Consider the following 16,366-nt stretch of genomic DNA (forward strand, 5'->3'; position numbering starts at 1 on the left):
AATTTTTTGGAAGTTTGAAATCCTGACAACAGTGCGGTCTCCAGCTGAGTTTTGCTTCTCATATTCACACTTGATGTTCGTGTGTGTCACTCGCTCCCTCTCTCTCTTTCTGTCTCTCTCATCTTTAGTTTCGGCAAGCAGCTGGGGGGCAGGCGAGGCTGTGAATGCATCACTTTGCAGCCGTCAGAAATGATCGTGGTAAGACGTCTCCCTTGCTCTCTCTGTCTCTGTCTAGATCTCTTTGCCGTTTCGTTGTTCTTCCTCACAACACAAATGTTGGTCGCATTCCTCCCGGAGACGCCGATCGTATCAGATCAGTTCACGTTTACATGATCCACTCCCTTGGTAAATAACCCTGAAACAACATTCCAGCCCAATCAGAGAAACTATCTTCATATTTTTTTGAGACTGAGGACAGTTTTTTTTTAGGCTCTAACTTTCATATAATGTTGGATTGTAACTTTATACGATCAGGATTTTTGGAGCCGATCAGCGAGTTTAAAAAAAACGATCACCAATCTGATCACCAGATGGAGCAATGAGTCTGTTTCAATGGCCTGTTCATTTACTCTGTATGCTTGTGTACTTAACTGCTGGAAAAATATGTATTTACAATTAACAATGTATCTTTGTTCATTTTCTGTATTCATGCCAGTGAGGTTTAGTGACATACAGAACAAAGTGATGGTCTTCTTTTAGATGGCGCTAAGTACATACAGCAATTAGCATATCTACTTTTTGTGACATTTTTGGTTGTTGGTGTGCCGTGATTATTTATTTTTTTCAATTATAAAATATGCTGGCGGCACGGTGTCTCAGCTGGAAAGCGTTGGCCTCGCAGTTTTGAGGTCTCTGGTTCGATTCCGGCCCCGCCTGTGTGGAGTTTGCATGTCCTCCCTGTGCCTGCGTGGGTTTTCTCCGGCCGGTCCGGTTTTCATCCCACGTCCCAAAAAGATGCAACATTAATTGGACACGCTGAATTTCCCCTAGGTGTGATTGTGAGTGCGGCTGTTTGTCTCGATGTGCCCTGCGATTGGCTGGCGACCAGTTCAAGGTGTACCCCACCTGCCTCCTGCCCGTTGACAGCTGGGATAGGCTCTAGGACTCCCGTGACTTTGTGAGGATAAGCGGCAAAAAAAATGGATGGATAAAATATGCTCCTTGGCTCTACAAAGGTTGGAATTCGCTGCTCTGGTTAGCTCGTGTTCAACAGAACGGCAACATGTTTACAAACAACCATGACCAGTAGCACTAGCTTGCTAGGCTATTATATTTTGTCGATGGCTTGCAAGCCCTATCGTATTAAACGTACTTGAACATACCTCAAGCGAGCCTTACACAAAGTCCTCTTCTGTCCTGGGCACCGGTGACCACCAACACATGTTTTGCTTCCCCATTTTTGTCTTACAATACTGTTGGCGCGATCCACTCCTGTTGTCATGCCCTTGGTAGTGAGTGTCGTCACTTCGCATTTTCAGTTCACCAGATTAAGCCCATTGATCGCCCCCCCACTGGTGGCTGGCTGACTAGGTTGCGGGCACTGCTGCAAACGAACCACTTTTTGTTTTCAGGAGTGCAAGCGTTTTAAACGTGAACAACCGCCGACACTCTGACTAAATTAAGCACAACAGGGAAAATCGTGATCCTGATTCAAATGAAATTAGTTGTGCAGCCCTTTTTGCACACTGCTTTATTACGCAAAAGCATAAATCCAACACATTTGTTTCCCTCTTTTTCTACTCGTTGTTGCACTGTAAAATCTCCAAGCAGCTAATTAGCGACATGGGTACAGTCCATAAACGTGCACGCGCCTATGCGCATGCACCGCTCCCTCCACCCCCACGCACGTATTCAGTGAGGAAAGAGGAAGTGTGGTCACATTGCAGCCATGCCGGTGGTCACGTGACGCATTTGTGCAGGGAGAGAACAAGATTGTCGTCGGGTCACATTTAACAGAAGTGTGTATGTATGTATGTGCGTGTGTGTGTGTCGCGTGTAATGTCTGCAGTTTGTCCCATGAGGCTCGTTAAAATGACACACGACCTACTTTTTTTTAACGTACCGATTTTTATCACAGAGCTAAACCATTATTGCACTTATCCTTTACCTTGTATGCTTTTGGAGAGGTAGTCACTAAATCGTAGATTGTCATTAAAATAATTATTGTAGTTGTAGTTTGCGCCGGTTAAGATTTACTAGCAGACCAAGCAAGAGCTGTGCTAAGAGCAATAATACTGGTAATGCCCTTATTAATACCCAAAGTAATTACAAAAATTATATATATGTTCACAGTAAAATTTTAATCAAATCTCTCTCTCTCTCTCTCTCTCTCTCTCTCTTCTCTCTCTCTCTGTCTGTCTCGCGCGCCCTCTTTCTCGCTCCCTTTCAATCTTTCTCTCTGTGTGTGTATATATATAAAATACAATATTATTTATCATTGAAAACAACAAAAATAAATGTATTCTAGTTAAAAATATAAACATTTACAACTATGATAAAAAGGATAATGAGAATAATATTGACTTACAAATTCCTCAAAAAAATAAAATGAAGATAATAAATATAAGAAAATATAAAAACATGAACATATATTGAAATTTGAAATTGATACCTGTTTTTAATCTGATGAGATGTATGTAATTAAGTATCCAATTTATGTAATTTATATAAGAAGGGAATATAGGAAAGTCATGAGTTTGCGAGTTGCAATAAATTCCCAAATGATTCCCCCGAGTAGTTAAATAAAATAAGCGACGTCCTCCTTCGACGGTGGGAAAAACAACATTTAAACGCTGTGTTTTTCAAATTCTTCCCACTTGGTGACACAGTGACACCATTGATTGACACAACGGCCCAAGAAAACACATTCCTGCTGCGACAACAGCTGACACAAAAACTCCTGGGAAGTTTCCAGCGTATTGCTGGAATGTGCCCTTTTCGTCTTTATTCTTCTTTCTCTTGCCGCTACGCCTCGTGAGTCGGATGTTTGCGTCGTTTCCTGGAGGAAGGGGGCCTCGGGCTCGAGCACGTGAGCCACTCGCAGGCTCGGCAACGTGTCGAGCGGACGGAACTCTGATGCTAACGCGGGATTTTTTTTTTTTCCTGAAAGTTTCGGATTTAGTTTTTTTTTTTTTTTCTTAACTGCCCGTGGTCCGGATGAGTGCGCTGCGCTGGAACCGGCTGTCGGTGCTCTGGAAGAGTTGGATCTTCAACCAGGAGCCCACCGAAGCATCAACATACGTTGAAGAAGAGGAACAAAATGAGGATTTCCATCCCGCAAAAGTCAAAGTTACTAAGCAGAACTCGGACCCCTCGCCTCAGAGTTCCTCTCCGGACATCCAGAAACCCAAAGTCCTGCAGCGCAGCTGCTCCGAAGCGACGTCGGATCAGTCCACTTTGCGTTCTGAGGAGGGTGCACGCTGTGTGTTGCAGGTGGACAACTGCGGCGAGGGGGACGATGGGTTCCTGCACCGGGATGGCTCGCAGCGACGTTCCCGCCGGCGCTTCCGCAGGATCAACCCCAAAGGCGAGCGGGAGCTGATCACAGATGGGCAAGAACCCGCTGCCTACAAGGTAGGACCGAGACTCAAGAAGAATATTAAGGTGTCAAAACATTGCTTGATGCCTACTAGTATCAATAAATTATCGCCATTTACGGTACGACGATAATTACCGCATTGGTCTGAAAACTAATCAACGATATGATTTGGGCAATTTTATTAGAGCAAAGTAATGACAGTTGGCTGTTTCCTCAAGTTTTTAGGTCTTGTCTATGCTTATAGTAGTCGTCTAAGTATATGTTCTTATGCTACAGCTACAGTATAATCAATATAATGTAACAAAAAATGTCTACCATATTGATTAACCTATTAAAGGAAAATCATTTCATTCTTTGAGAATATGAAACGGCACTAATCCATACATGGGGGTTTAAAAAAACATCCACAGTCCATGGAAGTATTTGTTACATAAGTTATTTTAAAAAAACAACAGCAGTTGGTGCTTTATTTTGCAATTTTGAGGTGTTAGCAAATGTTTCGCATGGAAAACTTGGTATAATCACAATACTGTAATAATCAATACATTGAGGGGTTAAAAAGATTGATTAGGCAGAAAGGTGTTGGGTACAATATAGGACCAAGGCTAAATGCTAATGCTAAAATGAGTGACTCATGAGATTTTTGCTGGGCATTATGATATCTAATATTGATTGACCCAAAGCGTGACCATTGGCTGTTTTCTTCACTTTAGCGGTATTAACCATGCTGATTATGATGGTCATATCAATATATTGTTTGGTATAAAACAAAAGTCACAATACAGCATTATTGCAATCATATAATTCATATATAAGGCTAAAAATCATCTACTTTGCAATCATTATTAAAGCAAAGGAACATCAATTGGTTTGATATTTTTTTCCTTGTGATTTGTGTCATATCCCAATATGAATGCGAAAGGGTGGAGAAAAAAAACTATACACTTCATTCCAATATTTCCATCCATCCTTATCTATTGAACACGTTTCTTTAACGGTAACGATAATTGTCTCTTTTCATTAGCTTTGAGGTATTAACTGCGGTTGTTATTATTGTGGTACAACGCAATGTTGTGATTCAGCAATTTACTAAGGGGGAAATTTGTTTTTTATTCTTTTTCCTTTTCGTGAGAGGCGTGTGTCCCTCCCTCTGATAGGATCAGCATGTCAGTTAGCTGCTTGACTAATCACCACTCACCACACACACCACACACACACACACACACACACACACACACAGATCTGAGAATTACTCAGGGGATTTTCAAGTAAGGCATTTCAGCCCCCTCACACACACACACACACACACACACACACACAACACACACACACACACACCTCATGGAAGTATCGGGGGATGTTTGTTTTGCTGAAACGAATCCGTTTTGAGGGGGCAGCCATAGCTCTTGCCAATGAGCTACCTGTTTATCACAAAAGCCAAACTGCTCAATTGCACTTTTCAATCGAGTCGTGAGACACCTCGGGAACCTCGTTTGCCCAGCAGTCAGGGAATTCCCTGTTTGAATCTGGACTCGTGCTCGTTTGGGTTTTCTCCCTGTGTTGTGCAAAACTAGTTTCGTCCTACATGTTGTTTGTGCCCTGAGACTGTCTTGAAACCCATGGACGGATGGAATTACATATGCTTTTTTTTGTTGTTGTTTAAATTACAATGATTTCAACTAAACGGTTGTTTCCATGTTGTTTGTATTAATCAAAATGTTATTACATCAAAAAGTTTTTTTTAAGATATGAATATGTGACTGTGACTTACCCTCTGCCCCCGGGATTACGTCAACAACCAGGTAGAACCATAAACTTATTGACAAAATTCTTCAGTACTTTGTGTGGGTAGGCACAATTCTTCTTCTTCCTCTTTTCCTTTCGGCTTGTCCCGTGCACGTCAATATCTGAGGCTTTTAAAACTTTTTTTCCTCCGTTGGAATCAATGAAAATGGGAGTAAACCATAGCCGGGTCAAACCGCAGCGAAAATAAAATGTTAATCAACTGTACATATAATGTTTTCAATGATATTTTTCACTGCGGTACAGGAGAAAAAAATACACACTCGGATTTGTCCGTTATGACAAAACAAAGCGTTGTGTTTGATGTTGGGCAACTTTCTAGTACTTACGAGGTGCGACTGTATTTGTGTGTGTGCGCACCTGTTGGGAAACCAATGTGGGTGGCACATAGGAAAAGGGGTGGGGGGGATGCACTATCTTTAGAATGAACACGTGCATGCTGGGAGATCCCTTTTAAAGAGGTTTTTCCCTGTTTGCGACTTCAATTTTCAATGAGCTTGCTTATTGTAAAATGGATGCTCATTGTTTATGGTCCAATGGCGGTCATGTAGTGAATATATGCATGACATTTCAGCGTGAATGTTATTGTCCACGCCGTGGTGGATAAAGACACAGGATGTTGTTATTAAGACATAATAACATCAGTGATCCATTAGCAGGGCTGTCTGCTTAATGTCTCTGCTCTCTGCACTCAATGGAGATGCTCTGGCCATGAATCGAAGTTTCTGAATCTATGAATCAGTTTGGGGAACGTTGCGCCTTTTCGCGGCCTTGCAGTCAATGAATTTGTTGTGTTTTCTTCAGGTTTTAATGTATGGATTTGTTGCCTGCTATTCCAGTGTAGACTCTTCAAATTCATTGTAGTCGTTTTCTTACCTTTAATGTCTAAAATCCATCTATGGGTTCAGGGAATATCATCTCTTTGCAGCTGTAAATCTATATCACGATCCTCCAATATCATTTTTCATATTCCACTGTGACTGCAATTGTGATAGATCCATATTGATCTTTAAACCAGATTTTTTTTTCGTTTTGTTTTTTGCCCGAGCGTGCCGGGAATACTGGCGGACGAGAACTCACACAGGGCTTTGCTTGTTTCTTGGAAAGGATATTCTCTGGTCTGTGTTGCGTTCACCGACGTCTTATGAACTCAGTTACCAGAGTTAAATGTCTCATGACTCCCTGGGTATGATAACTCAATCAATCCATCTTTGTTTAGAATTTTATTAATGATGAGGAATTTTATCATGTCCTCATGGCTTTGCCGGACTGAATATTGAAACGGCCACAACGAAGAGAGGCCTGAACACGCAGCAGGAGAAGATATTGAATTAATCATCGAACATTGACGTCGCGTTCAATGAAACCGAGAGAAAGAAAGCATCTGAACTGAGTGTCAACAATCTGTCTGGGATGCCTGCTTCTGATTGGAGCTCATTTGGTTGAAGACCAGAGCAGGAGTGCATCAAAGATCTGAAATCTGCCCAAAAGATTAGAACATCTGCTTCAGACCAAAATGGCTGACAACCTGTTCAGTTTCGGGCATGAGGCCTTGAGACTTTTACGAGTGTCCTGTTATGGTAGACGCGTCCACCCGGTTTTGTGTTGATCAGTGAAACTGGTGTCGGCTGTTAATTATCTCATTTTGGTCCTCCCTTTTCTTGTTTTGGCACATTTTTTTTCATTTTTCTCCTCTTAAGCCCATCATTTTTTCAGATGTACTTGTCATTTTTCTGCTATAGCCCGTTATTTTTTTTTTCCTATTGTTTTGAACTGTAGTTTTTGTCTCATTTTAATCCCCTCATATTGTCGCTTAGACACATCATTTTCTTCATTTTGGTCCGTCATTTTCAAAACCGCTATCTCATCATTTGAATTGCAGTAAGTTGTCTTTTACGCTGGTTTCCAACTGGCATATTAGTTCCACTTGGTTGAGTTTAACATACAGATGCTGACTTTATTAAGACACGAGGGACCTTACCGGGTTACAGCGCTCAATAGACTGAACGTGGTAAAGCTTAGATGGATGAAGCCATTGGCTCGTTTGCCTGAGGAGGGGGGAAAATAGGCTGGAAGGGGGTCTTCGTTCCCGGGATCGTAAATCTAAACAGAAGTCTGCACATGGGAACTTTTGATCTGAAATTAATTGAATTTGGGAGGGTTGGCGCATTTTCTCGTTTTGGCCTATAAGTTTGGCTGACATCAGTTTCACTGAAAGGTCTCAAGGACCTGTGACTGAATTGAACAGGATGTCAGCCATTTTCGTTTCAAGAGGACTTTCTTAAAGCAAGTTCTCGCATTTGGACTTCACTAGGGAAGTTGCCCAAATGTGCTGTTTAAAGGCAAGTCAAATAAATGCTGTCTCGTTCAAATACGTGGAAATGCACAAGAATCTCCTGAAGAAGAATCATTTTAAAAAATGTGTCGGATTTTAGCACTTCAGCTCTTCGGATATCACATTTCCCTTCTTGACTCGCATGGACAAGCCATAACATTTAGCTGGGGTTTCCTAGAAATCTTGAAATAATAGTTCAGGTTCATGATGCATTCATGTGACTCACAGCCTCTGTGTAATTTGTCAACCTTGAGGCTTTGAAAGTCATTGGTGGGAATGTTAATGCAACACACACGGGATTTACTAGTATGCTACTGTTTTTATTATTTTATTATTTATTTTAACAGCCCGAGGGCCACCCCATCCCGTCACTCATCCGGTCTCAGATAGGCGAGTTCCAGAGGGAACTCAAAGCGGGACCCGCAGGCTGGATTGAGAGAGGAACTCTGCAAGACGAAAAACAGGGTGCTGTAAAACCTTTGAAACTGAGCGTAAAAGAATATGCAAAAATAAGGAAAGCCATGCTATTTGTAGTTGGTTTTTGATTGTTTAGATTTTGCAGTTCCTTCTTTTTACACTCGTTTTGGCATATGGCGGCCCTTATTTTGTTTTTCATTTCGGCCTGTTTTTGCATTTTTTCCTTGTCACGTGTTTGTTTTGGACTGTGATTATTTTGGCACAGCCATTCCCTTGTTTTGGCCCACCCTTTTCTCATTCCGGTGCATCAGATTTTTTTTTTTTTTGGGGGGGGCTTTGTTTACTCGATTTGCTGTGCATTACTCTTCTCATTTCAACCCATCCTTTCTTTTATTTTGGCCTGTAATTATTATGTGGGCGTAATTGTTTTTTTCCCATTCTTTGGCTCTTTTTCTAATTTTTTTATTTGTATTTTTTTGCCCATTATTTTAGATTCAGAATTTGCATTTTCTTATTGGGGCCCCTTAACATCTTGTTTTGGAACAAATGGAGAGAGGACACCTCTAAGGACAAACAAAGGTTGAAGAGCAAATACAAAAATGATGGAAAAGGGAGTGCGAGAAAAGCGAAATGGAAAAAAAAACTATTGAGAAAAATAATTGAGGTTGGGAAAATATGTAAAGTGTGAAAGCCCAAGAACATGTCAAGGTGACTCAGATGGAAAAGCGAATGTGGACTGGATTGATTGAGTCTTTTATGGCTCGGGATGAACACTTGGAAGTCGAAGGTTGCGGGAAGGACGGAAGGTCTTGGCGGGGTGAGAGTCAGGTTTAGACTGCGGTCATAAGGGATCCCCGTCCTACATGCTTGTTCTCGGATCTGGCCAAAGTTTTCAACTCTGTAGAGGAACAAAATCGATATGCAGGGTGTCCTCGCGCTACGAAAGAGAGCCGTACCTACGCTGGCGACATAAGCAGAATTTCAGCGGAAGTCGAATTTCACTATTAAAGTCAAAATTTACGATGACCTATGGGAATGGCTCCAGCACACCTGCGCCCGCTCAGAAAATGGGTGAGGATGTGTACTTTGTATAAAAAAAACAAAATACATTAAAATAAAATGAAAAATAAGATGCTGTACCAACCATTACTGTGAGAGATGGATGACGAAGATGGAGGGTAGGCTATGCTTAGTTATTGCTAAGTAACCATGTGGAGGTAGCCCTTGCTAGCAGTAAATACCTCCTTAGTATCTTTACGGGCTTTGTCTTTAAGAATAATTGCCACGGTCGACCGACTGAAGCCCAAAATGTTCCGCGGTGTTATTCCTTTCTCAGATTTTTATTTTTTTATGATCTTATGCTTCGTTTCCCTGGTCTTTGCTTTTCCTTCGGCTGGACCAGCATTGCTTAAAAAAAAAAAAAAAAGCAGCTTTCTTCTTTTGGGCCGTAATGTGTAAAAAGGTGGGCGAAAAAGGCAAATACACTCCCGGCGCACAAACACAGATGTGCAAATTATGCATTAGCTAAGCAGAAGCACTATGGTGCTGGGGACAAAATGGCAGACAAGACACAGGTGTCGTAAAGTCGTCGTAGGTCGAGGACGTTGTAACCTGAGGACTCCCTGTATATCCCCTTTTTGAACTCCCACTGCAAGATGACCCTCGAGTTTGAATATCTGACTCAACAGCTGAAGTCGGTGCTTGTCCCCCCCCCCCCCCCCCCCAATCACACAAAGAATCCGTTACGTTGCCGTTCCTCCACAGAAGCATTCTGCCGGCACTAAAGCGGCATTAGAAATGTATGGTGCAGCTCACATGGCATCGCAGCCTGCTCGTCTTTAGCCTGTACAGTACACAGGGTTGCTGCAGCTAATTTTAGGGATTACATCAGCAGCACTGAGATGACAACCTTGCTGAACTCGTCCTCCATCTTCTCTTCAGCCTCCTCCTCTTCTTACTCTCTCTGGTCGCTTAATCCTCCTATCTTCCCGTTTAAAAGGACCTCCATCTGCCTTATGGTGACTGTGAGCCAAGGATACATTTTTTGTTGTTGTTTTTGGTTCTGACTGCAGGAAGACAAGGGCTCATTTTAAATGGCAGGAATTCCTGTTCTACACTCCAACCACGCAACATCTGAAGGCGTGTTAGGGTGCATTTTTCCCTGATTGCTTCTGATGGAGCAAAGGGTTTCACAAGAGCCCCTCGATGGCTAATTGAGGTGAAAATGGATGACTTCTTGCCCCAGCATTAACACATTTTTCGGTTTAAAGGCTAAAAATTTCCCCATGCTAGGCCATAACATGGCTGTGTTTGACACATCAAAGACTTAATGCTGTGCATACAATCGATACTGCAACTCTTTCATCTTCCCACCAAGAAGTAGTTGCCAGATTTCGTAGTTGAATAAAACGCGGGGTAGGTTCCGCCTCAAAACCGCGACTGGGCAAATTTTCAAATGGCAAATCATGAATAAGCCGGGCTGCAAATTGCAATGATGCGGCTGTTTCCATATGCAAATGGTCACAAAGTCGTCTCGCTTTTCATTTTCTTTGAATTTACGCTCTTGTGACGTCGCAAAACCACGACTGTGACCGGCTCTGGCGGAAACACACAACAATGGTAATGTGATGTGGCTGCCATCTTCGTGGAATTTTTGACAAAATATGGATAAAGCACATAGAACAGCTTCAACATCCTCCATAACAAATTGATTTAGAAAAATGTTGATAAATTAAGTTCATGGCCTATCCATAGGGCCCACGGTGCTCATCTCACAAATAATGTTCCATTTAGGGTATTTAAGTGGAGTTTGACAGCAAGTCACCGCATTTTCCTCTCCATAAGGCACACCTCCAATGAATGGCCTATTCTAAAACATTTTCCATATATAAGGCGCACCTGATTATAAGGCGCATAGAATAGACGCTACAGTAGAGTCTGGGGTTACATTATGCATCCATTAAATGGAGCTGCACTAAAGGCTCAATATTGGCTTTTGAGGAAATTAAAGGCTTTTAGGTGCGCCTTATAGTGCGAAAATAAGTTACACCATTTGAAACATCACGGTAATTTTGGGGTGTTGTCGAAACATCTTATTCTGCAAACTTGTTTGTGGATATTTTTGAACTGAAACTTGTCAGCCATTAGGAGAAGGCTTTCTCCAAGTAGATAAAATGAAAGGGCCGAGGAGATATGTTGAGTTATAATGAATATATATACTGTTTCCTCTGGTTTGAAGGCATTTTTGGACCTGATTTTCTACAGGCAGTATCACAAAACATCTTCTCATGTTATGTTACTAGTCACTAACCTTTGGTGTTGTGTTTTGAATTTGAACGCAAAAAGAGAACAGAGGAAGAAAAGGCAACGCGGTTTGAGTGCGACCGACGCGACCTCGCAACAGGATGCACCTCGTACAGGAAACGCTTCCTGAAGCTTTTAGTGCAAGTCTATGTGCATATTCTATGTGTGTTCATCTGTCAACGTTATGAGATGAATGTATCACAAAAAAAAATTGGATCAAAACCAAACATTGACAAGCTCTTGACCCATGAACCTGAATGTGTGACCGATTTGGACACTTCCACTAGCTTACTCGGCGTTTTGTTGATGGGTTGCAAGACGTATCGAATTAAAAGTATTTTCCCCATTTTCTTCTTATAATATAGTTGGTGCGATCCACTCGTGTTGTCATTCCCATGGTAACGAGTGTAGTCGTGTCACATTTGAGTTGACGATAAAGTGCAATGATTGTTAAAAAAAAAAAAAATACGGGATGCAGTGGTATCGGAATACAAGATTTTATTGCAGTTGTCTGACTGAATTTCCATTTTTATTCAAATATACCAGGCATGATGGCAACGCAGAGCAAATGTCTTTTCCAGAGCCGATCAATGACATCATTGATCACATCTGCAAATTATGACAATAAAGCCGATCAACCGATCAGAACAAAATGCCCATGTTCGACGTATCGTCTAGTTTCTTGTCGCCTCCTTTTCTATATTGATCGCAATTCTCAACCTTCTGCCAACTCTCCTGGGTTATTGTCCTATGTTAGCGCAAAATAAATTTTTATGCTGCTCATTGGTTATGACGGTGCAGCCTCTTGCTGCCATGAGTTGATCCAGTCATTGAGTTCTAATGGGATTAGCTAATGTAAATGTTTGCCTTTTTTAAGTGGCACATTTGAATAATAATTCCTCCTCTCCCCTCCCATACGTCTTCTATTTTCTTTAAGTCTGATCTATTTTCATCCCTCCTCTGCTCGGCCTCTCTTGTGTACACTGGCTCCTCCGAAGGCAGGCCTCCATGTGCTCGCCTCCCATTGGCTGCCCGCTAAAAAGATGATGTCATACCCTAGCGTTGGGGAGGGGCAGTTGGAGTACAAATAGAGATGCACAGATTCTGGTAAAGAGAGAGTGAGAAGAAAAAAATAATATATACATCCTTGTAGAATATTGTGCATTTTATTTGACTGCATGAAATCAGTGCTCTGCTCTGAAAAATTCACTGAATGAAATACATTTTAATTCAATAAATACCATATAGTTAGTTTCCAATTAAATTTGTCTGATCTGTGTCATGTCAGCGGTTTTTCAGATTATAGCCAACTGTCAAAACAACTCAAGAAAATCGCATTTCCACCTGTATATGGACTAGTGATGCTTCGCTTCTCCTACCTCCAAAAAGGCTTCTTCTCCAAACTAATCTGAAATATAATACATCGCCTGAAGCTAATGTTTGGTCTACTTCTAATTCTCTGCTTGTTGACACTGTGTGTGTGTGTGTGTGTGTGTGTCATCGAGCACTCATTCTCACAAACTAGCCTCTCTTGTTTGAGAAAGCGTGACAGAAACATTAATCATTGATGCTCGCTGCCACATGTCTGGGCTGATGCTAATGCTAATGCTAAAAACAAGAAAAACATGTTCAGCATGTCATTGATTTATTTGATGGGGGAAGCCCATTTTCATTCTCGCCTATTGTGCCCGCATCTGTCCTCGTGGGGAGGCAGGAAAAGGGGGTGCTGGTGGGTGGGTTTGCCACCACCCTCCTTCTGTTTCTTCTTTGTAATTTATGCACCAAAGCGGGGGTGGCCATTGGATATGCTTCAATAGACCCAATATCTTTGTTACTGATCAATAAAGATGTTCCCCTCTCTTTTCCTTGGCAGCCAATCCATTGAATGCAGTCTCTCTCTTTCTTGCTCTCTCTCTCTCTCTCTCTCTCTCTCTCCTCTCTCTCTCTCTCTCTCTCTCTCTCTCTCTCTCACTCTCGCTCAATCCCTCGCTCGCTATCCAGGTGATGTCATTCTTTTTCAGCTGGATTCCCTCTCCTCCCTCCTTCCACTGCTAGCTCATTAGTGACCCCGGCGCACGGCTGCACAGCATCCCAACCTGGCTCGGCTTGTGTCTCAACCCCCCCCCCCCCAAAAAAAAAAAAAAAAGCGTAGGAATGCCGGCGTGGAGGGCGGCCGGCAGCGATTTGTAGAAGGGTAGTGTTGCAGGAGGGGAACCTGGCGTAGGCTACTGGGGGGATCGGCAGCCGGCCATGGAGACTCGCTGGCGGGCACGCGGAGTTGCAGGAAGAGTTTGACATCGAGGAAGGACCGCTCAGAAAATGACTTGAGCTCTGGGGGTTTCTTCTGGGAAAATTCCTACCCAAAAAAAAAAAAAAAAAAAAAAAGCTTGGACAACTTGGATGCCACCCTGGCAAAAACTCACCTGAACAGGGATTACTTATCTTTTTCGGCTGAATTTTCGGTTGAAATCATTTCCGAGGATTTCTGCGTGCATCCCGTCCATTCCGGCGGCTTTTGTTTTTTGGGAGAGGGCTTTTCTTCTTCCTTGCTTTCCCCCCCCCCGCCGTCCATCTTTGGGAGAACAGGGGGGAACTTCCCTCCTCCTCTTCCTCTTGGTCGGAGAGATGGCTTTCCTGGTCCGTTGCTATGCCAACTGCTTGCAGCCGTGGTCCTCCAAAGTAAGCCATGTCGTAATGCCCATTGACTGTGTGTGTGTGTGTGTGTGTGTTTGTGTGTGTGTATGTCTTTATGAATGCGTGTGTGTGTGTGTGTGTGTGTTTTGGGGGAGTTTGGCTTCCCTTTTATTTTAGCATCATTGAAATACAGCGAACCTTTTCATTTTTTTGCAGGTCAGCATTCGCAAATGCACCAATTGATTTTTTTTCTTTTTTTTTTTAAACTATCCCCCTTTTATTCGCTGAAAAACTTTAACAGTTTTCGTGCTCAGGCCAAATCTGTAAACGTCCAGAGCGATTTTGAAGTGAGTTGAAGAGTTTCATTTCGAGTTCTATCTTGTGGTGTCTTGTTGCTAAGGAGGTATGATGGTGCATTGAGGGTTTTCATTTCGACAAATATAGTCTTTGCCATCATCTTCTGACATATAAGGAGAATAAATAGACTTAATTCTAGAATTCTGTGGCTTGTAAGTAACTTCAATTGTAATCCTACCCCATCACCTTAATGCAAACATGTTATAGTGAGCATTTGACACGTGGTTAAATTTGCCATCAGACATTATACCGCACGCAAGGCTACTTTGCCACAGTAACTGGCTCCATAGCAGAAGAAATAGATTTAATGTAATCATTTTGGGACTTTTAAGTTGCTTCACTACAAAGCCTACCCCGTAGTCGTAAAAAACTTGACGACCTATGCTGGCGTCAACTAGAGGTTTCTTGGAGTTTAAAATCTGTATTTAATTTTTCTGTGTCATTGTCACAAAAGGTTAATTAATTACCGTATTTTCTGGACTATAAGGCGCACCTAAAAGCCTTTAATTTTCTCAAAAGCCGACTGTGTGCCCTATAATCTGGTGCACCTTATATATGGATCAATATTGAGCCTTTAGTCCAACTCCATCTAATAGATGCATAACTTAACCCCAGCCTCTACTGTAGCTTCTATTCTATGCGCCTTATTATGCGGCGTGCCTTGTAATCCGGTGTGGTTTATATATGAAAAACGTCTTTAAAATAGACCATTCATTGAAGGTGCGCCTTATAGTGCGGTGCACCTCATAGTGCGGAATATGTGGTATTTTTATTTATTTATTTATTTTTTCCCGCAATCCAGGCCCTAAAGTCAGTTTCACTTATCATCATGAAATTTGTTAGGCATGTCTGTAATGAGTCTTGAAGTCTGCCATTTTGGATTGGAGCATCCATTGTTGGATCATTTTGCCCATTTTATTTTAAACAGTGACTTTGGCTAATAGAATATTGGAAAATTTGCCCCCTAAATTCAGATTCTGATTCCTTTTGTACCATAAATTTTGGTTGGCATATTTATCATTAGCAGACAAAAAAAGGTCTCAGGAAGCCATTCCTGAAAACTCACAGGAAGTCAACCATATTGGTCAAAGACAGATTTTGTTTGTTTGCTACTAAATCGGAACTTCATACACAAAACTGATGGACAAAGAAAGAAATGATTGAATTTTCGTTATTATGTACGGGAAGAGGATGTTCATGAAGGTTATTAAACTTCATAAAAGACAAACGCTAAGTCACTACCCGAACAATTTTGGCTCAGTTAACAATGTACACCATTTGCCACATTCCGTCATTTTTTTTTAAATAATTCCCTTTCACATAACCATCTTTCATGCATGACAGGCACAGACGCCTTCAGGCTCATCACCCATTAAATGTTTCACAGCTAGTTTTGCACTTCAGCCGCTGGGAGCGATAACGCATACCACTCTTAAGGTCGGATGAAATAATGTGGACTAAAATATTGACTGCAACCACGGCATCAGATGACTGACGCAAAAAAAAAAAAAAAATAAGAACTAGGCCAGTCGAGACATAAACAGGATGTACCCTCTGGAATCTTAAAATTAGTTCACCTCCATATACAACTGTCTCACTTTTTCAGGTATCACTCTCACTTCTCAGGTGTTCCCTGTTTTAGCAAGCATCAGCTCAGTTTTCACGCGGGCTTCCTTTCCTGTGCACCAATTATCACCTATTTTCTCATGTTTTGTAGCTCACACATACTACACGATGATAATCCCGCAGTTTGAATCCTTCAGCATATAAACACACACGTCATCTGGCAGAGCTCTGGCCTTGTCGCGTATATTTATTAGTTTCGTGTATTATAGGAAGTCACCAAATTTCGTCACCGTGCTTTGCCGACAATCAATGACGAAAACTAAAATGTTTTGCAATTGATTCGGTTCAATTTTTGTAGCAATCGGGACAAAATCTGTAGGATAAATTCATGATTGAAGGACCCCTGGAAAAGA

The 16,366-nt window shown here is 41.8% G+C and overlaps 1 protein-coding gene across 4 annotated transcripts in view; it reads left to right on the forward strand.

Annotated features, from left to right (window-relative positions):
- Positions 1-16,366, forward strand: part of rapgef6 (Rap guanine nucleotide exchange factor (GEF) 6) — a 72,339-nt gene that overhangs the window by 24,471 nt on the left and 31,502 nt on the right. For all 4 annotated transcript variants that reach the window (XM_061803881.1, XM_061803883.1, XM_061803882.1 and 1 more), the window contains exons 5-6: positions 129-198; positions 3,433-3,573. In XM_061803881.1, the coding sequence (XP_061659865.1) occupies positions 129-198; positions 3,433-3,573 (211 nt within the window). The remainder of the gene's footprint in view (positions 1-128; positions 199-3,432; positions 3,574-16,366) is intronic.

Source organism: Syngnathoides biaculeatus, chromosome 18, assembly GCF_019802595.1.
Source record: "Syngnathoides biaculeatus isolate LvHL_M chromosome 18, ASM1980259v1, whole genome shotgun sequence".
NCBI lineage: Eukaryota > Metazoa > Chordata > Actinopteri > Syngnathiformes > Syngnathidae > Syngnathoides > Syngnathoides biaculeatus.